General features: G+C 38.0%; 1 protein-coding gene across 8 annotated transcripts; it reads right to left on the bottom strand.

Annotated features, from left to right (window-relative positions):
• Window positions 1-8,740: 8,740 nt before the first annotated feature.
• Window positions 8,741-13,610, bottom strand: LOC103438683 (nuclear pore complex protein NUP98A-like). 8 transcript variants are annotated; one of them, XM_017333094.3, is made up of 13 exons: window positions 13,471-13,610; window positions 12,752-12,821; window positions 12,325-12,525; window positions 11,544-11,918; window positions 11,245-11,442; window positions 10,745-11,151; window positions 10,579-10,651; window positions 10,383-10,502; window positions 10,097-10,300; window positions 9,533-9,992; window positions 9,223-9,293; window positions 9,042-9,114; window positions 8,741-8,915 (listed from the first exon to the last, which is right to left on the bottom strand). In XM_017333094.3, the coding sequence occupies exons 2-10, from the start codon at window positions 12,795-12,797 to the stop codon at window positions 9,610-9,612; spliced, it is 2,007 nt and encodes a 668-aa protein (XP_017188583.1). In that variant the 5' UTR covers window positions 12,798-12,821; window positions 13,471-13,610; the 3' UTR covers window positions 8,741-8,915; window positions 9,042-9,114; window positions 9,223-9,293; window positions 9,533-9,609. The 8 variants fall into 8 exon arrangements, with proteins under 8 accessions (XP_017188583.1, XP_070679723.1, XP_028959604.1 ...); XM_070823622.1 differs by having other exon boundaries at window positions 9,645-9,992; XM_029103771.2 differs by having other exon boundaries at window positions 8,741-9,114.
• Between the last annotated feature and the right edge of the window lie 7,459 nt (window positions 13,611-21,069).

Raw genomic sequence — 21,069 nt, 5'->3', positions numbered from 1 at the left:
AGGATGATAGGGTTGACTTTATTAGTTTCAGCCATGGAAGCAGTGATGGGGTTTGGAAAAAAAATGAAGGATCTTTTGTCGTTAGACAGAAAGGCTCTGATATCATGTAAAACTTTAGGACTCTCAGGTTTCCAGCTCAGAATTTACATCCCCATGTAAAACTTTTGTCGTTAGCCAAATCCCTATTTACACAGCAACATTTGAATTTGAATAATACAACATCTGTGAAAACAGACTTTAAAACATTTAAAATAATCTAGACCTATCAGAGTTATCCTTGGATAAGGACTGCATTCCTAAATAACAGACTTTAGAGTTTAAACATGAGCTGGATTCTTGATAACTCTGACTTGTTCTAACAAAAAGTATAATGCCTCTATGAATCTAAAAGGGAGTAACATAAAAACCTTCAATAATTGAAGGAAAAAAATCGATAGATATAACTGTTTGTGTGTAGCACTAACCTCTTTGGGGAAAGGGAGTAGTAGACCCACCAGCGGAAATCGTAGTTTGTTCCGTAGTAACAGCACCTGTTTGTGAAACACATGAGTCTTGTTTCAACCCGAAAAATGGCTGAGATGGGAAAGGTGAAGAACAACAAATTGGATGCTCGGGCAAGAAAATAGAGAAAAAAGTTAACCAATGATCATCAATTAAAACCTTTTACGATTAAAAGTAAAAACTAAAAATAAAAACTTACAGCTCCTTGACTAAAACCCATTAGGCTGCTTGTAGCACCAGCAGCAGTGGAGATCCCCAAACCAAAGCCAGTATTAGTGTATAAGCTGTGAGCTAAGTAGAGTTAAAGTAAATAAGCCTTGTTTTAATTGTGTATTCACTTAGTCTTAGATTATGACAAGTGTAAGGCTGAGATTGTATTGTTGGTTGTGGATATCCAACTAAGGCTAGTTGTTATGTACACATGCTTTTGTGCGTGTATTGATTGTGAGATATATAAAACATCACTCTCAGACTTAGAGAGGTAGAACAGAGCATTCCTTCACATTGCATTTCTCTCTAACCTTTCAGATTCCTTACTTCCTTAGAAACATAGCTAGTTCAAAGAACTCTAACATGGCCTCAGAGCCTTGTTCGATCATTTGAGATCTGGGGGTAAACTGTGAAGCAATCGAGCTACACTCGAGCTCGTTCCGGTTCAGGCGAAGTCGCCGAAATTCCATAGAATCCGATTTCGATTTGTGTTCGTCTCGTCTAAGCTAAGAGATGGCTGGATCTGGAAGTTCTGAGGTGAGAACTCCGATCTTCTCCGGTGAGAACTACGAGTTCTGGAGAATCAAGATGGTGACGATCTTCAAATCTCACGGGCTATGGAAATTAGTTGAAAAGGGGATTACGATCTCAGAAACAAAGAAGAAGAAGGTTGAAGGAAGCTCAGAGGAAGAAGAAGACGATGAGAAAATGGTCGCAGCATATATGCAAGATGCAAAAGCTCTGGGTATTATCCAGAATGCGGTCTCGGATCAAATATTTCCTCGGATTGCCAATGCTGAATCAGCCAAGATGGCATGGGATCTACTGTATGGAGAATACCATGGTGGTGATCAGGTTAGATCCGTAAAACTTCAGAATCTTAGAAGAGAATTTGAGTATGCTAGAATGCGGGATGATGAATCTCTGTCTAGTTATCTTACAAGATTGAATGAGTTAATTAATCAGATGAGAACATTTGGTGAATCCCTTTCTAATGAGAGACTTGTGCAGAAGGTTCTGATTAGTCTAAGTAAGCCTTATGATTCCATCTGTTTAGTTATAGAAAACACAAAGTGTCTAGAGTCTGTTGAGCTGCAAGAAGTTGTTGCGATTTTGAAGAGTCAGGAACAACGATTTGACTTGCATAATGTTGATACCACTGAGAAGGCTTTTGCATCATTCTCAGTAAGTCCAAAGGGGCAAAATAGAAGTGGAGTTCAATCTGGCTCATCAAAATTCCAGAAGAATTGGAATGCTAAGGGAAAGAAATGGGATTCGAAACCTCGATTCCAACATAAACCTTTCACTTGTCCTGCACCAAATCCATATCAGTCACAGTCAATAAGTCAAGAGACTGTCAAACCACAGTGTAGAGTGTGTTCTAAGTATCATTTTGGTGAATGTCGATATAAGGGGAAGCCTAAGTGTTATAATTGTGATAAGTTTGGTCATTGGGCTAGAGAATGCACTGTAGGGAAGATTGTGCAAAAGGCAAACTCTGTAAATCAGGTGGAAGTGTCAGGAAATCTGTTCTATGCTAATAGTGCAATCTCAGAAACAAATATCAATGGAAATTGGTATGTTGACAGTGGTTGTAGTAATCACATGACAGGGAATGCTGATCTCCTTGTTGACATAAATACAAATGTTGCTGGAAAGGTGCAAATGCCTACTGGTGTGTTAGTAAATGTGGCTGGAATGGGTTCATTGCAGATTGACACTAACAGAGGTAAAAGGTATATCAGGGAAGTCATGCATCTGCCAGGTTTAAAAGAAAACTTATTGAGTGTTGGACAAATGGATGAGCATGGATATTATCTAGTGTTTGGAGGAGGTTTGTGCAGCATATATGATGGACCTTCACTTGAAAACCTTATCATCAAGGTTAAGAAGAAGGAAAATCGATGCTATCCTCTTTCTCTGGTAAAAAATAATCAGTTAGTTTTGAAGGCTAGTTTGGAGCTTTCTACTCAGTTTTGGCACAGAAGACTAGGCCACTTGAATCTCAGAGGGCTTCAGCAACTCAGTGAGAAGAATATGGTGCATGGTCTTCCATACCTAGAAGCAACCAAGGATGTATGTCAAGGATGTCAATTTGGAAAACAGCACAGAGAATGGTTTCCAAAAGATCAAGCCTGGAGAGCAAGCTGTCCTCTGGAACTTATACATGTTGATCTCTGTGGTCCTATGCAGAATGCATCATTGGCTGGAAACAAATTTTTCATGCTATTCATTGATGACTGTACAAGGATGATCTGGGTGTATTTTCTCAGATACAAATTTGATGCATTCAATTACTTCAAAAAATTCAAGTCAATGGTGGAGCTGCAGAGTGGTTTCAAAATTAAAAAACTAAGGAGTGACAGGGGTGGAGAATTTTTATCTTCTGAGTTCACTAAATTCTGTGAAACTGAGGGCATTCAAAGGCAACTCACCATGGCTTATACTCCTCAACAGAATGGAGTAGTGGAGAGAAAAAATTGAACTGTGGTTGAAATGGCAAAGACTATGCTTCATGATAGAGGTATGCCATATGTTCTTTGGGCTGAAGCTGTACACACAGCTGTATATATTCTAAATAGGTGTCCTACAAAGGCACTAGGAAATACAACCCCTTTTGAAGCCTATAGTGGCAGAAAACCAGGTCTTGCACATCTCAAGATTTTTGGTTCCCTGTGCTATGTTCATATACCTACTGAGACAAGATAGAAGCTAGATGCTAAGAGTGTTAAAGGTGTATTTGTGGGTTATGCTACATGTGAGAAGGGATACAGAATATTTGATCCATGTACCAACAAGTTAATCTTGTCAAGAGATGTGGTTTTTGATGAATCTATGACCTGGAATTGGAAAGAAAGTTCACAAAGTTCAGCTGCTGCAACTTACATTCAGGATCAACCTGAGAATGTAGTTTGTGAGAATCCATATGAGATGAGTGTGATTGAAGGAAGTTCTCTCAGTCCTAGTTCTTCTTTTCATACTGAAGAACAAGAAAGCAGCATTCAAGAATCTGATGAGATCCCTCAGTCTTATGATCATACTCCAGTGAAATGGAGAAGCATAAATGACATTATGACACAGTGCAACATTTGCATTGTGGAACCTGAGAAATATGAAGAAGCTGCACAAGATCAGGCTTGGATAAAGGCAATGGAAGAAGAACTGCAAATGATTGAGAAGAATGGAACTTGGGAGCTTGTTGACAGACCAAGTGATAAGCAGGTGATTGGAGTTAAATGGGTGTTCAAAACCAAACTGAATCTAGATGGTTCAGTACAAAAGAACAAGGCCAGATTGGTTGCCAAGGGGTATGTGCAGAAACCAGGACTCGATTACAATGAGACTTTTGCTCCAGTTGCCAGATTGGACACCATCAGAACACTGATTGCACTTGCTGCACACAGAAACTGGAAGATATTTCAATTAGATGTTAAGTCTGCTTTCTTAAATGGAATATTGCAGGAAGAAGTATATGTTGATCAACCTGAAGGGTTTGTGATTAATGGCAAGGAAGACAAAGTTTACAAACTGCACAAGGCTCTTTATGGCTTGAAACAGGCACCTAGGGCCTGGTATGGAGAGATTGACAGTTATTTTGCTAAGTGTGGGTTTGAGAAAAGCTTAAGTGAAGCAACTCTCTACACTAAGACAATGGGAGAAAAGGATATACTAATAGTCTCCATATATGTGGATGATATTGTGTATACTGGAAACAATCAAGACATGTTGGATGAGTTCAAAGAAGATATGAAGGAGAAGTATGAGATGTCAGACTTGGGCCTTCTTCACCATTTTCTGGGGATGGGAGTAATTCAAACAGAATCTAGCATCTTCATTCATCAAAAGAAGTATGCCTCTTCCCTGTTGGATAAGTTTGGACTGAAAGAATGTAAATCTGTCTCTATACCTCTTGTGGCTACTGAAAAGTTGAGTAAAGAAGATGGCAGTGGTGCAGCAGATGAAGAGAAATATAGAAAGCTTGTAGGCAGTTTATTGTATCTTACTGCTACAAGACCAGATGTGATGTATGCAGCTAGTTTGTTAGCTAGATATATGCATGGTCCTTCTAACAAGCACTATGGGATAGCTAAGAGAGTGCTCAGATATATCAAAGGAACACTGGATTATGGTTTGCATTATGTGAAAGGCAAGAAGGCAGTTTTAGTTGGTTTCTGTGATAGTGATTGGGGAGGATCAATAGATGACAGCAAGAGTACCTCAGGCTATGCTTTTTCATTTGGCAGTGGAGTGTTTTCATGGGCTTCTGTGAAACAAAATTGTGTTGCACTATCCACAGCAGAGGCTGAATATATTAGTGCTGCCGAAGCAACATCTCAAGCTATATGGATCAGGTTTGTTCTTGAAGATTTTGGAGAGTTACAAGCTGAAGCAACTCCTTTGCAGTGTGACAATACCTCTGCAATTTCAATAACTAAAAATCCAGTGTTTCACCAAAGGACTAAGCACATTGACAGAAGATATCACTTCATAAAGGATGCTTTGCAGCAGGGAATTGTTGATTTGGTATACTGTCCAACCAAAGAACAAGTGGCAGACATTTTTACCAAGGCCTTACCAAAAGAGAGATTCAACTATCTCAGAGATAAGCTTGGAGTTGTATCAGCTCAAAGCTTAAAGGGGAGTATTAGTGTATAAGCTGTGAGCTAAGTAGAGTTAAAGTAAATAAGCCTTGTTTTAATTGTGTATTCACTTAGTCTTAGATTATGACAAGTGTAAGGCTGAGATTGTATTGTTGGTTGTGGATATCCAACTAAGGCTAGTTGTTATGTACACATGCTTTTGTGCGTGTATTGATTGTGAGATATATAAAACATCACTCTCAGACTTAGAGAGGTAGAACAGAGCATTCCTTCACATTGCATTTCTCTCTAACCTTTCAGATTCCTTACTTCCTTAGAAACATAGCTAGTTCAAAGAACTCTAACAGCCAGTAGGAGGGTTACTGAATGGCTGAGATAATGGAGTGGTAAAAGCACCACCAAAAGAGACATGGTGACAAGGTTTGTGAAGGATGAAGTTTGATTTAGCCGGAGCAGAAAATGATTATAAGCTTGACGAACTAAAGAGAGTCGGAGATGAGGTTTGTGATAGTGTAAAAAGGACTGGTTGAAGTACAAGAAATCGCAAAACTTGATTAACTGAATGGCGTAGACGTTGTTGTAAAACCTGTATTAGTGAAGGATGGAGCTTTTGGAGTAAACACTGTGGCATTAAAAGAACTTGATGCATGAGAAAATGTATGTGCAGGATTCAAAGGGGTTTGGCTGTGAGGTTGTAGTGCCAAAGCCACTCCCAACAGCAAGAGCTGGACCACCTGGAAGTCGAAATTATAACATTTTGAACTTAGCAAATGTCATTATTTCTGTCAAATGCGGCAAAATTTCCAAGATACTGAAAAGTTAAAACTAGAAACCGTACCTTCATCCCCGCGTTGTTGGCCCCCAAACAACCAGCAACCCGCACACTAATTTATGTACTTCAAAAATCAAGATAAAATAAATTTTGCAAGGAAAGAATTCTAGCAAGGTAAAAAATCGCATACTTAGAAAGTGACGTTGTACGCAATTTCTAATAACCATCTTTCAGGCTTACCAATAATTGATGATGATGAGCTAGGTGTAGAAGATGCTCTGAAAGGAGGCATTGTATTTTTAAGTTTGCGAAGATGAAGCACCAGTTGTTATGGAGATAGGTTCTGTGCCAAAATTTACAATTCTGACCGCACTTGCAAAGATTGGGAGCAGAAGCATTGTTGTTGTTCCGCTCACGCTCAAGGGCCGATGGGAACAGACTTGACCTTCTAGATGATTGTCCATTAGATGTTAAACAATATTCAATGAATTCTCAGCCGCGTATTGCCATACTAGATGAAGGTTATAGAGAACCGGAAACATTCTTAAGTTACTGAAAAGTTTTAACTAGAATTCATACCCTTATCCTCCCAACGGAGTTCTTCATGACTTTGTCTTTATATTCTGGGATTTCTGATATTGAATCCAATTTCTCTGCCTCATTATTCTGATACCAGATGAAAATTACAGAAAACAATCATTCACATATGCAACGCATTGAAAATTACTGAGTGCAATTAACAAGGAAAACAAAAATCTTGACTCCTGGCTGACATTAAAAGATTGAGATGAGAAAACTTATAATTAGTCGGACCCCAGTACCCGACAAGTGAAAAGTGGTGTGTACAAGTACAAGACCCGGGAAACGGATTCATGAACATCTTCAGTGCTTGTGGAGATCAAGCTGAAATAAGACTAGAATAGAAAATTGACAACACTTCCACTCTAGTCCAGTAATCGTCTTTTCATTCGCCCAATTACACATTGGTAATTTTGCAAGAGTAAATTGGATTATTGATTCTTAAACTATGACCGAACTGTAGCTTTGGATCCTAAATAATAATAAGAATCCATCAAAATTGGTATGATGTAGAGCATTGATCCTTGATTTCGATTTGTGTCAAAATTAAGCACATTGACACACACGGATGAAAAATTCTAACAAAGTTGGCATGAAGGACTCCATGTTTTGTCAAATTCGGGTTCCAATTTTATTGAATATTTAATTCAAGAACCAATGCTACGATTAGGTCCTAATGCTTCAATAATCTCTTTCAGTAAATCAACATTGAGAGAAATCGCTTAGATACAAGTTTAATTATCATAGCAAACAATTAATTAACACATTATAATCTGATAAACACAGAAGAACCATAAAAATTAGGGTTTTGCAAAGTACCTGATCGGAGTGAGTGAGTGAAATTGAGAATGATCGAACGATGAGAGAATGCGAGGGCTAGAGCATTAGGGTTTTTGATTTGAAGAGAGTCGCAGAAATATACATAGTTGAATAGTTAGCGTTCAAAGTAAGAAAGAGCGCGGGAGGTTCTAAGTTTGCGTGTGTTGCACGAAAGAAAGGGCGGAGCGCGGGAGGCTTACGTCAGTATTTGCAATAGTAGCGTTCAAATTAAGTCCGTATAGCAGAAATATATTCACAAATTATAATATTAATATATATTTTAATTATTTTAATGGATGGAAAAATATTTTAGATGCATGGAAAATTCAAATAAAAATAAAAGAGGTACGAAGAAATATATATTTATATACAAAATGTTCTCGTCTAGTTCCAATCAGTAGTTAAGGCAGCCCCAGAAGACCTTTGTTTTTAGGGTTTTGGCTTTTGCTATCCTCATTTTTATCAAACAACTGGGCTGAAGTTTTTCTCCTTGTTCATGTGTTATTGCAGTAGTTAGGGACAGTTTATTTTTTATTTTTTATTTTTTTAATTTCGAATGTAAGTGATATTCCTTTTATAAACTACAATATTAAGGGGAGGGGAGATGGTTTGAATCCGGGATACGATAAATTGAAGAGGAATTGTCCTAATCACCGGGGCAATTTACCACTTGCACAGTGAGTGACAATCTTAAAGATGTAATCAATATTTGGAAGCTTATATATTGGTCTTGTTAATCATTTGTTAAGATGAATTAATCCTTGAACAATACTTGGCTACTCAAAGATAAGTAGGAACTCCTACTCAAAACTCTTAGTGTTTTAATCACAGAGCTTTGTGTTTATGATCAGAACCGTTTATACTATGAATCACATTGTAAAGATCACCTATGCAAAAAATAAATTAAAACTAAGGTCATTTAGTCAATCTATTGTAGCAAATACGTAGACAGTTCGTAATGCTTTTACCAATATCGTTCATTTGTTTTTAAACAGTTTGATAACTAAACGACCTTAGTTTTAATTGATTTTTTGTAGCGACGATCTTTATAGGGTGATTTATAATATGAATGGTTCTGATTATAAACGCGAAGTTCTATAAGTTGACAACGAATAATTTTGATAAATTTTGAGTAGGAGTTCCTACTCATCTTTGAGTAGCCAAGTATTGTTCTTAATCCTTGGTTGACAGAACTTTATTTCTTTTCAATGATTTTTTATTATGTCGAAACTCATAACAACCTGAACAGAAATTGTACTGAAAGAAAAAGAACTGCAAATTTTCAATTTGGTTTTGGTCACAATTCCAAACTAGTTACATCAATTCTATTAAACAAACAAAACACCTAAGTAATGCTATTTGTAGGATGTAGATTTTGCTAGACTTGTTTCTTCTTCAAATTCAATCCTCGTTTGCTTGTTTTGACTGCGCGCCTATCACCATGAAAAGGAAGACGAAGAAGAAGAGCCCTGTTAGAACCTAGCTCCACATCTACAATTGCACAGAGAGATAGTAACAGAACAACAATATCATTTCATTAACCCCCTTCCTTCTCTTACAATGTACTATTTATACTCGTGCTCAACTCTAACTGTCACCACAAGATGATGCCATCTGGCATCCTAACAAGCCCTGCAAAAGAAAAAAAAAATATTGCAATAAGATGTGTGAGCACAAATTCGCATTAGATCGTGCTGAAAAAACGATATAAGAGTTCATCAGATGCATCATAACCCTCACCTTTCGATCATTTTTCTCACGATTATGCATTCTCGAATTTCTTGCAATGATATCTGTAGCCTACTCTTTTCCTGGCAGAAAACAACAAAGTGAATTCCACATTCAGTAACATCCCGTTTTCCTTAGGGTGTGGTTTAACACACTAAACTGTCATCCAATAGAAATTAACACGAAAACTAAGTTCGATTGATGCTAGGATAATGAGGGGTTCAAAACCCTATCCAACTTAGGGCAAGACCGGCGTATTGAGGAACTTTAACTACACAAAAGTATAATGCCTCCATGAATCTTAAGGGAGTAAAATAAAAACCTTCGATTGAAGAAAAAGATTGATACAGCTGTTTGTATGTGGCACTAACCTCTAGTGGAAGGGGTGTTGTAGACCCACTAGAGGAAGTTAGTTTGCACGGCGTTAGTGGTACCTGTTTGTGCAACAGACGGCATGCAACCGAATAGGCCATGATTGCATGTCGAAGTTGTTGCTGGAGCTGGAGAAGGAAATGCAAATGTAGATGCTGGTGCAGCTGATGAACTAGAAAAGGACGGAGATGGAATTGGTCCAAATAATGAAGCAGTTGATGATGAAGATGCAAAAAGATTGGGTGTGGATGAGGCTCCAAAGCCCGCAGCAGTAATGGATGGATTTTGCGGAGCAGATATATTAGATACAGTAGAGGTATTGGACAGACTCAATGATGTTTGAGCAAATGTCGGTGCAGGTTTCTTGGTAAGCAAGTGAAAGTGAGTCACACCACCAAGAGCCGGTCCACCTGAAATTTAAGGAGAAATTAATCATACATTGAACCTAGTAAAGGCCATCATTCCTCACAATAAATTCTTCTGCGTTATCCGAACTTTATGAAGCAAAATTTACCTTTATCCCCCAATTGATAATTCTGCCATCTCATTTCCTCGTGAGATCTGTCTCCATAAATTGGCATTGACGATATTGAGTGGATTTTTTCATCCGGTTCACCATAAGCAGTGTTTGTTACAGTTGTAGGTACACCACTTCCCTGATGCCGACCCTCAGAAACTGGCTTCCCCAGAGCAATGTTTCCAGTTGTTGATTGAGCTCCTGCATCATAAAGTATAAGAATATGATACAGATAGAATGAAACAAAACACAACGACCTTCACAAATAAAACAAAATACTCACCACATGAAGCGCATAACTGGCAGCAACTGGACATATAACTTAATTGACCAAACGCAGGGGTTGATGAAAAGCTTTCAAACCCATTCTGACCAAGAATTCCTGTCGAACCACCTGGGTTGCCTACAAAGCCAAAGACAACAATTGATGAAATCAGTACCAATGGCTATAACCATTCAAAATGCATAAAACATGTTACCTTGCTGATTTTGACTAACAATGTTGAAGACAGAACCACTACTCTGAAGAGGCTGAGATGACACGAACAAAGGCTGCACAGAAAAGAGAAATAGGGCAAAAAGTGAGCCAAAACCATCAATTAAAATCTATTCAATTAAAAAGATATGGGAGAAAAAGAAACTTACAGTAGCTTGACCAAAAGAAATTGGGTTGCTTGTAGAACTAGCCTCAGAGGAGCTCCTAAATGGAGTATTCTTCTGCCCAAAGGGAGTGGCACTTCGTCCAATACATATCTGCATAGCTGGAGGCGCAGAATTTGATGTTTGAGCAGGAGCAAGACATGAAAATCCAGATGAGGTTGATGAACTTAATGGAGACAGAGATGATGTTTGTCGAAAAACTGAAGGAGATGGTGGTGTAAAAACAATGCCTTGAGAAGTGAATGATAGGGTTTCTGGAGCAGATATATTAGACGAAGTAGAGGTACTAAAGGGACTTGAAGATGGTTGAAGAAGTGATGGTGCAGGATGCAAACGATTCGGCTGTGAGGTAGAAATGTCAATGGTACTCCCACCGGCAGGAAATTGAACACCTGGAAGAAAAAGTTATAACGGATTTCGTAGTAAACTTTGACAAATGTGGAAAAAATTCCGAGTTACTGAAAATTTTGAACTAGAAAGCATACCTTTCCCCAATTTATAATCTTCCACACGGAGTTCTTCATGACTTTTGTCTTTATATACTGGCATTGCAGATATTGACTCCACTTTCCTACTATCATCAACTGCAAGAGTTGCAGTGTATGAAGCCACGCTACTACCATTGTGTTGTTGGCCACCAAAAGCTGACTGCCTGGTGTTCCCAATTGTTGTTGATTGACCTACTGCACCACAAAATAAAACAGAATAGAATGAGGCATTCCTTTACTGTAACAAAACAATTCAAAATTCAAAACCAACACCCATATACATCTAAAATACTCACCAAATGGAAAACACTGTGATCCAAAAGGAGACGAAGCACCAAATGGGCTGCTACTGAATCTGGAACTTGATTGGGCAAATGCAGAAGTTGGTGAAGAGCTCAAAGGTTGTGTACTACTAAATGAACCAAAACCAGTAGTACTTGAAGCACCAAAAGCTTGGTTGCTTGAAGTACCGACGGTGGAGCTAGATGAACCAAAAGCCGGGGTGTTTGAAGCTCCAAATGATCCACCATAAGACCCATCTCCTCTGCTTCCGAACATAGGACTTGTTGTTCTAGCAAAGGGCGCAAAGCCTGTTGCACCAAAAGCTGGTGTGCTAGCAGAGGCAAAGGCTGGGATGCATGTCGAACTAAAGGGAACAAACATCCAGAAACCTGCACAGTAACTTATGTACTTCATAAATCAAAATCAAAATATGTTTTTCAAGGAAAGAATTCTAGGACACGTGCTGACTACGTAAACAGGTGAAGTTCCCACAATATACAAAATTTGTTTCACAAGTCAGCTCATAGATCCAGTACTAAATCAGAAACAAATGTGTAGCGAACAGAATGTTTTCAACAACATATTAATGTCATACAGAAACCACCACTTATATATAGGCATAAACTTTCGGGGAAAAAGAAAATGAAGGAACTCAAATTGGGGTTTAATGTAGGGGACAAAACTAGATATGCAAGCACAGGTAAATAATCGCATACTTAAGAAAGTGACATTGTACATGATTTCTAATAACCATCTTTCACCATAATGACATAGCACAGGTGGGAGGCAGCTTACCAGCAATTGGTGACAATGAGAGACTGAGATCAGGAGTATAAGGTACTCCAAAAGGAGGAAACGGCCAAGAAGATTGCGCTGCTCCAAACAAACCATTTTGACCGCACCTGCAGAGATTGGGAGCAGAAACGTTGTTGTTGCGCCATTCATGCTCCAAGAACGATTGGGAATAAAATGGACTTCCAGACGAATTCCCACAAGCTGTTAAACAATATTCATGAATTAAACTATTTTCCACGGAGAACAAACAAGAGATTATGCAGCACAAATACTCAAAGCTGGTTATAAATGCATACCAGAAAAAAAAAAAACAGAAAACAGTCATTCAAATATGGAATGAACTGAACATTACTGAATGCGGTTAACACGGTACAACGGAAATCTTGACTCATGTCTCATATGAAAAGATAGAGTTGAGAAAACTTACAGTGAGTTGAACCCCAGCCAGGAAACCGAAAGGAATCACCACCCATCTTCAGAGCTTGTGGAAATCAAAGCTGAAACAACAACAGAACGAAAAATTAAAAACACTTTGAAATTAAAATTAACGAAAACAGAGTCATATAGATGATGTTTAATAGCTCTCAAATACAATAAATTATCAAAAAAATCCAAACTTTTGCATAAATCCTCAAAAACCAATCTAGTCAGTAAATCCTCTATTCAATCGGTCCAATTACCCGTTAATGTAATTTTGCAGTTGCAACAATTTGAATAAGAGTAAATTGGAGCATTAATTCTTAAACTATGACCGAGTTGTAGGTTTGGATTCGAATTAAAGATGCATCAAAATTGGCATCCAAATGTGGAGCATTGGTTCTTGATTGCAATTATGCGAGAATTTCCGTATTCATTTAGCACCGTAAGTTAACACAATGCTTCACGATTGGCATGAAGGTTCAATGCTTCACATTTTGTCAAATTCAGACACAAAATTTTAAGGGTTTCTAATTCATGCCCTCATGAACGAAAATTACAATTAATTCATGGATGAAAGCTATAATTCAGTCGTTTAAGAACCAACGCTCCAATTTTCTCCTTACAATTATAAATCTCGGGAGAAATCGCTCAAATAAAAGTTGAATTACTCACATTATAATGTGAAAAACAGAGAAAAACTGTAAGAGTTAGGGTTTTGCAAAGTACCTGAGATAGAGCGAAATTTCGATAGATCAGACGAGAATGCGAGAGAGAGAGAGAGAGAGAGAATTAGGGTTTATTCTATTTTGGGAAGAGAGTCGCAGGGTTAGGGTTTGATTTGAGAGCGAGTAATTTATATAGGGATGAATGAATAGCGTTAATAGTAAGCAGAGAGCGCGGGTCAGTAAGCGTGGGTTCAAAGAAAGCGCGGAGTACGTAACTGTAGCGTTCAAATTAAGTCCATACCTTCAAACGACAAACAAAAAATTGCGTTTAAGTTGTTTCTTCTGTCGTACTATAAATTTATTTATTTTTGTTTCAAATAAAGTTGGGTCTTCTAGAGAAAAAGTGACCATGACATTAATATATTAAAGTCATATAAGAATTACATTTTTACATGGTGCTGAAAAGTTTCAGTGTGATACTAATATATTGACTTCGTGAGTTTAATATATTAAACTTATGAATACAATATATTAAACTCATGAGTGTGATATTAATATATTGGACTCATACTAGTGTAGCATTAGTGCAATAAGTATCAAGTTCAAGATGCATGATTACTATATATAGGTATTATAAAGGGCAACATTGTAACTATGCCTTCTTAGTTGTTATCTTAGTGGTTAAGATAATCTAATAGTTTGTTGTATATATATACACCTAAGCTGTAACATTATAAGTGTGAAATGAAAATATATTTTACCAAATATGGTATCAACCGCCTTCTCTATCTAACGACTCCCGCTCTTCGATCCTACCTTTCCTGCTTCTCTCTACGCTCATTCTCTCTGTGTTCTTGATCGATTCTTCGATCGTGTTCGAGATCTTCGATCGTGCTCTTGATCGTGCTATCTGCCTTCATCGTCTATCTGACAATGGCTTCTCCTTCATCGGAATCGGCTTCTCCAATTCATCCCCTTCCGACTGAATCTTCAAACCCTAATTCTTCAAATTCTACCTCAATCACGATCCAAAACATTGGATCCATGGTTCCAATCAAGCTTACCACCACAAATTACTTGACCTAGAGTGCTCTCCTTGCCCCGATTTTTCGCCGCTACAACCTTACTGGTCACATTGATGGATCTATGGCGATGCTGCCTCATTTTCTTCTTGATTCTTTGGGAAATCGCATTCTCAATCCTGCTTATGTTTCTTGGTATGAGAATGATCAAAATATTCTCATCTGGCTCAACTCCACGCTTTCTGAATCCCTAATTCCATATATTGTTGGTGTGAATTTAGCTCGTGACCTTTGGGCGAAATTGGAATCACGTCTTGCCACGGCCTCTCAATCTCATATTCATGAGCTACGCTCTCACCTTCATAATCTTACCAAAGGAAATTCAACTGCTGCTCAATACTTTCAGCAAATTGAGGCAATTGCTGATGCCCTTGCTAGTGTCAGCTCTCCGGTTGAAGATTTCGATCTGATCTCTGTCACTCTTCATGGCCTTCCCCTAGAGTATGACTTGTTTGTTGATGCTATTCAATTCTGTCTCAGATCTACAACAATTGATGAACTACAGGGCTTGCTCTTTAGCAAAGAGATTCAATTAGCCAATCGCAAGAAAAGCATTTCTGAGGCATCATCTTTTCAGGCGTTTAACACGTCTGCAGGCATCCTTCCTCTTCCTAACTCTCAGGCTTTTATGGCTCAGTCTCCTTCTACCTTCAGCACTCAAAGTCATGGAATGGATCGCCCTCATAATCGAGGTCTTTTCAATCGTGGAAATTACAAATCTTCTAATAATTAGAGATTCTTTAATAATCGTGGTAATAATCAGCGTCCTAATCGTGGAGGTCGCAACAATTTTTCATCCTACACTAAGAAAAATCCTTGTCAGATTTGTCATCAGTTTGATCATGAGGCCTGTGATTGTCCTTATCGCCTGGATCTAGCTTATGGTGGAAAATCCTCTCATGCAGCAATGGCTGCTAACACTTCTTCATCCAATCCTACTTGGATTGTCGATTCTGGAGCCACATCACACATGACCAACTTCTATGCAACTCTGCAAAATCCTGAAGCATACACAGGACCAGAACAAGTGTACATTGGTGATGACAAAGGTTTGCCCATCACTCACTTTGGTTCTACTATTTTGAATACTTCTACTAATGCTTTTACACTCAATAAAGTCCTATATGTGCCTGCCATGAAACATAACCTTCTATCTGCAAATCAATTTCTGATTTATAATCACTGTTCATTGCATTTTTATCCCTCTCACTTCACTGTGAATGATCTTTCTTCGGGGATGATGCATTTTAAAGGCCATGTTCAGAAAGGGTTTTATCCTTTTCATTTTCACTCATCTGTAAATGGTCATCATAAAGCACTCACAGCTTCTGCAAAAGCTTATAAGGATGTTTGACATCAAAGATTGGGTCACCCATCAGTCAAGATTCTTAATAAACTTGCCTCAAAATCTTGTATTCTTGTTTTCGCTCATACAAATAAGTCATTCTGCTTAGATTGTGCATTAGGTAAAAGCTCCAAACTTCCTTTTGTATCTACATCTTGTACAACTAGCAAACCTCTAGAACTCATTCACACGGATGTTTGGAGACCATCACCTATAGCCTTTTCTCAAGGCTTTCGGTACTATGTCATTTTTGTGGATGACTTTACTAGATATTGCTGATTTTATCCTTTAAAATGCAAATATGATGTACTGTCAACTTTTATGCAATACAAATCTCTGGTTGAGAATTCTCTGTGTACAAACATCATTACTTTGAGGACTGATTCTGGTGGAGAGTACTTAAGTACTCATTTCTCTAACTTCTTGGTTACACTTGGCATTCAACATCAACTTACTTGCCCTCACACACCTGAACAAAATGGGTGTGCAGAACGCAAGCATCGTCATTTAGTTGAAACTGCTCGCACTTTTTTGGCAGCTTCCAAAGTACCCCACATTTATTGGGTTGAGGCTTTCACCACAACAATCTATCTTATTAACCAATTGTCTACTGCATCAAGACAGTCTCCTTGGGAATCTCTATATCATCGAGCTCCAAACTATGAGTGTTTAAAGGTCTTTGGTTATGCTTGTTTCCCATGGCTTAAGCCTTATACTTCCTCAAAGCTGGATCCTAAAAGCAAAGCATGTGTATTTCTTGGATACAGTCTGAATCACAAGGGCTATAAGTGCCTTGATCCTGCAACCAATAGAGTGTACATTTCCAGACATGTTCTCTTCAATGAATCTAGTTTTCCTTTTCATCATATGTCAAACACCACAACCCCATTACCACCCCTGCATCCTCGGACTGGATCCCTTATACCATTTACTCTTACCTTTACATTTCCTATTTCTTCTTCCTCTGGTACTAACACCTCATTGCCTAGATATTCCTCCAGTACACCACTTATCTTATCACATAACCATTCCTCCACTACTATCTCAAGTCCTATAGTGGCAGTTTTAGATTCCATTCCTCCCATTTCTAATCAAACCATTAACACTCATCTGATGCAAACACGGTCTAAATCTGGCATTTTCAAACCTAAAGCACTCACTGCCACTAAACACCTTCTACCCTATCATTTCTTAGTGGATTACATACCTAAAACCTATCTTCAAGCCTCCAAATACCCTCATTGGCGTTAAGCAATCCAAGAGGAAGTCAATACTCTTATCAACACTGGAACATGGTCTTTTGTTCCCAAGTCTTCTTCACAGAACATTGTAGGTTGCAAATGGGTCTTCCGTATCAAGAGAAAGCCCGATGGCACTATAGATCGGTACGAAGCTCGGCTCGTTGCCAAGGGATTTAATCAACAGGAACGTTTAGACTATACTAAAACCTTCAGTCCGGTAGCCAAGCCAGTTACCATTAGACTTCTCCTCACTCTTGCAGTTCAATTTGATTGGTTCTTGAACCAACTTGATGTCAGCAATGCTTTCTTACATGGGACACTCAATGAATCAGTTTTCATGCAACAACCTCCTGGATTTGAAGATTCAACTAAACCATTTCATGTCTGCCACTTGCATCGTTCTTTGTATGGTTTAAAACAAGCTTCGCGGGCTTAGTATGACAAGTTTCATGGTGCTCTTAATTCTCTTGGATTTTTTGGATCTCACAATGATCATTCATTGTTTATAAAAAAGGGTCGATATGATCTTCATTCTTGTCTATGTTGATGATATTTTGGTTACTGTTCCAAATTCTACAGCATGTAAACAAGTTATTCAGCAACTTAGCTCCATGTTCCCCATCAAGGATTTAGGTCCTCTACATTAGTTTCTTGGTCTTGAAGTTAAACGATCCTCCTCCGATATTTTTCTCTCTCAGTCCAAATACATATTGGATTTGCTATCCAAAGCAAACATGACTGGAGCCGAACCTTGCAGTACACCTTTCAGCACCTCTAATTTGGATCATGATTCTCCCTTATGTAAAAATGCTTCTGAGCATCGTTCACTAGTTGGTGCTCTCCAATATCTCACCTAGAAACGTGTTGATCTTAGTTTTGTAGTTAATCTTGTAAGCCAATACATGCACAATCCCATAAGTTCACACTTTCAAGCTGTTAAGCGTATCCTCAGATATCTCAAGGGATCTCTTGACCTTGGTCTCTGGTTCTCCAAGTGTTCAACTCCTCCTACTATCACAGCATTCTCAGACGCTGATTGGGCTGGCTGTGCTCTTGATAGAAGATCCACTGGAGGTTATTGTGTCTATCTGGGAAACTCCTTGATTAGTTGGAGTGCAAAGAAGCAACCAACTGTTGCTCGATCTTCCACAGAGGCAGAGTACAGATCTCTAGCTAACACTACTTTTGAAATAACCTGGCTATGTTAGTTACTGGTGGATATTGGCTATTGCCTGCCTGCAACGCCCCAACTCTAGTGTGACAACATTTCAACTATATCCTTAGCCAAAAATCCTATTTTTCATGCTAGGACAAAGCATGTAGAAATAGACTATCATTACATTAGGGAAAAAGTACTTGCTAAACAGATCTCTGTCCAATTTGTATGCACTCAAGAACAAGTAGCTGATATCTGCACAAAGTCTTTGTCCAAGCTTGGATTCCTCTTCCTTCGTGACAAACTTCAACTTAGACTACCCAAGTTCAGTTTGAGGGGGGATATAAAGGGCAACATTGTAACTATGCCTTCTTAGTTGTTATCTTAGTGGTTAAGATAATCTGATAGTTTGTTGTATATATACACCTAAGCTGTAACATTATAAGTGTGAAATGAAAATATATTTTACCAAATAGGTATCACATTCATTCAAACTACTGTGGAAGCCTTAAAGTCTAAATTTGGTCATCGCCCTTCTTAAGTGGTAAGCGTTACCACCATTGTCAGAAAACACCACTCTAACCATTGTTAACCAATTAATATTTTTTATACATAAAATATATAATATTTGCAATTCCTTTCAAATTTGCTCTCATTAACTTGTGGGATTAGTAAGAACTTGTCAGACATGATTTGTAACTTATGTAAAATGATATGTTAGATCCACTCTGTTGTGGATTCATAAACCCTCATGTTCAATTCTGCCCATCTTACATTTTGACATAATAAACAACAGATTGGACTCAAGTCCATTTTAATTGATTATAACCTTTCTCATCCAATTTACCAAACGGGGCTTATATGACCCTCATGTTGGGCTGGTAATGTGCTCTCAAGATGGTAACGCTTGCTCGCTCACCCCAAAAATCCCTCGTGGCTTATGCAAAGGAAACTTATTGTTTTATTTATTTTCTCAAGGTGTAGAAAAGAACCAAATTGAGTTAGTTCCACACTCGATCCCCAATTTTGTTTGATTAGAAGTCATATTTATCAAGCCGCAATTATTCACAATTCTATGATTTCTATCTACTAGCACTACCTAGTAGTGTCACACTCGTGTTCAATACAATTTTTTGTTTATGCAAGTGTGACCGGAAAATAAGGTGGTACACTTGAATCCCTTCATGTCTTCATCGGACTCTCAAGCTCCAAACTTTAACCTGTCTAGAAGCCTTGCTGTAACCGATAGATACCAGAGCATAACACTACTATACACTGAGCCTGCAGATTCACACAAACCTGATGTAAGGTGGATGCTGTATGTTTTCAAGGATGGCAAATTGGTTTCGAGCGAAGAACCCTTTTACGAATTGCATCATCAAAGATTCATGTTTTCGGGAGGGAAACGAGAGTGGCAGACATTCCTACATTCCATCCGTCTTGCAGTAAACAGCATGCTATTGTGCAATTCCGGCGAGTAGAAGAAAGTCAAGTAAGGCCTTACTTAATTGACCTTGGAAGCACGAACAGAACATATATTAATGGTAGTGCAATCGAACCTCAAATGTATTATGAACTTGTTGAGAAGGACACAATTAGGTTTGGTAATAGTAGCCGGGAATACGTGCTTCTTCATGAAAACTCTGCTGCTGACTGATTGTTCCTGACACGTGACGGTGCAAAATGGCAAAATTATGAAGATTGAGCATCAAATTTGAGCACATGTTATTTTCTAATCGAAATGTTTTGCTACTCTGTACTTGTTAGCGGCAGAAACAACCCCCAAATGTGTTTTTTCTCTTGCAGATTTGATCATCAATTGCTGTACTGGAGCTCTTTTTATTTTTACTTATTTATTCTTGCTAATTTGGTGTATGGAAATGAGTGGATCTTATCAATAGCATCAATTTTGTACATGTCTTTATGTTACTTGTAACACAATATTGTTCCTTGGTTTGAGGAAACTTTACCTCTTTATTTTGGTTGGCACAATAATCCTGTTTAATTAAACATAATCAGGTTTCAAGAGTTTTTAAGAAAGTTTGTTATTTTACAAATAATTTCATAATTGTTTCTTTTAGGTTATGATTGTTTTCTTGATGAATAAGAAGTCATGCTCTTGTATCAGATATTTTTCTTGATTACCAAATAAACTTTAAGATTATCTCATATTATCTTTTAGAGTTTATTATTCAATAATTCTTGTCGTCGTTGTTACTTTTGTCGCATTATATCAGCAGATATTTTCTTCCTCGGGTACATATCCACCAATTGATTGAGAAAGTTCGAAATGATGGGAAATAGAGACATGCGTGACTAAGCTCAGCTAAAACAATCGACTAATCTCAGTACTAATCACAGGACATATCACTCCTCAAAGTTCAAACCTTTATATATGCAAAGCATGAGGCAAAGGCTAAGTGGAATTACTAAAGATAGCAACTGAAGAAAAAGGTAGTATATATGGACATGCAAATTTGGGTCCCCAATAAAGAGTGGTCATGGTCATCTCACAAAAGTAACTGCTTGATGGTCCTGGTCAGGCCAGAAAATAGTTAATTTGACATATAGATTCTTGATTTGGTGCCCTAACTATTTTAGAACGGAGATGTTTTTCACACGTCTATTTTCTCTTCAAGCATACTTTTGGTTATTTATGTTCGTTGTTTATGTTGAAATATCTCACATTGATTGTATCTCTAAAAAAAGAAGAGTTTAAATATCCTAATCCCCTTTTGTGTTAAAACCCTTCACCTGTCGGACTTAAAAAGTTAAGGGGACAATATTGATGTTGTTGGAAGTGGGTCTTTGACCTGTCTCTTTGATACTAATACCG

The sequence above is a fragment of the Malus domestica genome, chromosome 06 (genome assembly GCF_042453785.1).
Source record: "Malus domestica chromosome 06, GDT2T_hap1".
Lineage (NCBI taxonomy): Eukaryota > Viridiplantae > Streptophyta > Magnoliopsida > Rosales > Rosaceae > Malus > Malus domestica.
This window is presented reverse-complemented; position numbering and strand designations above follow the sequence as displayed.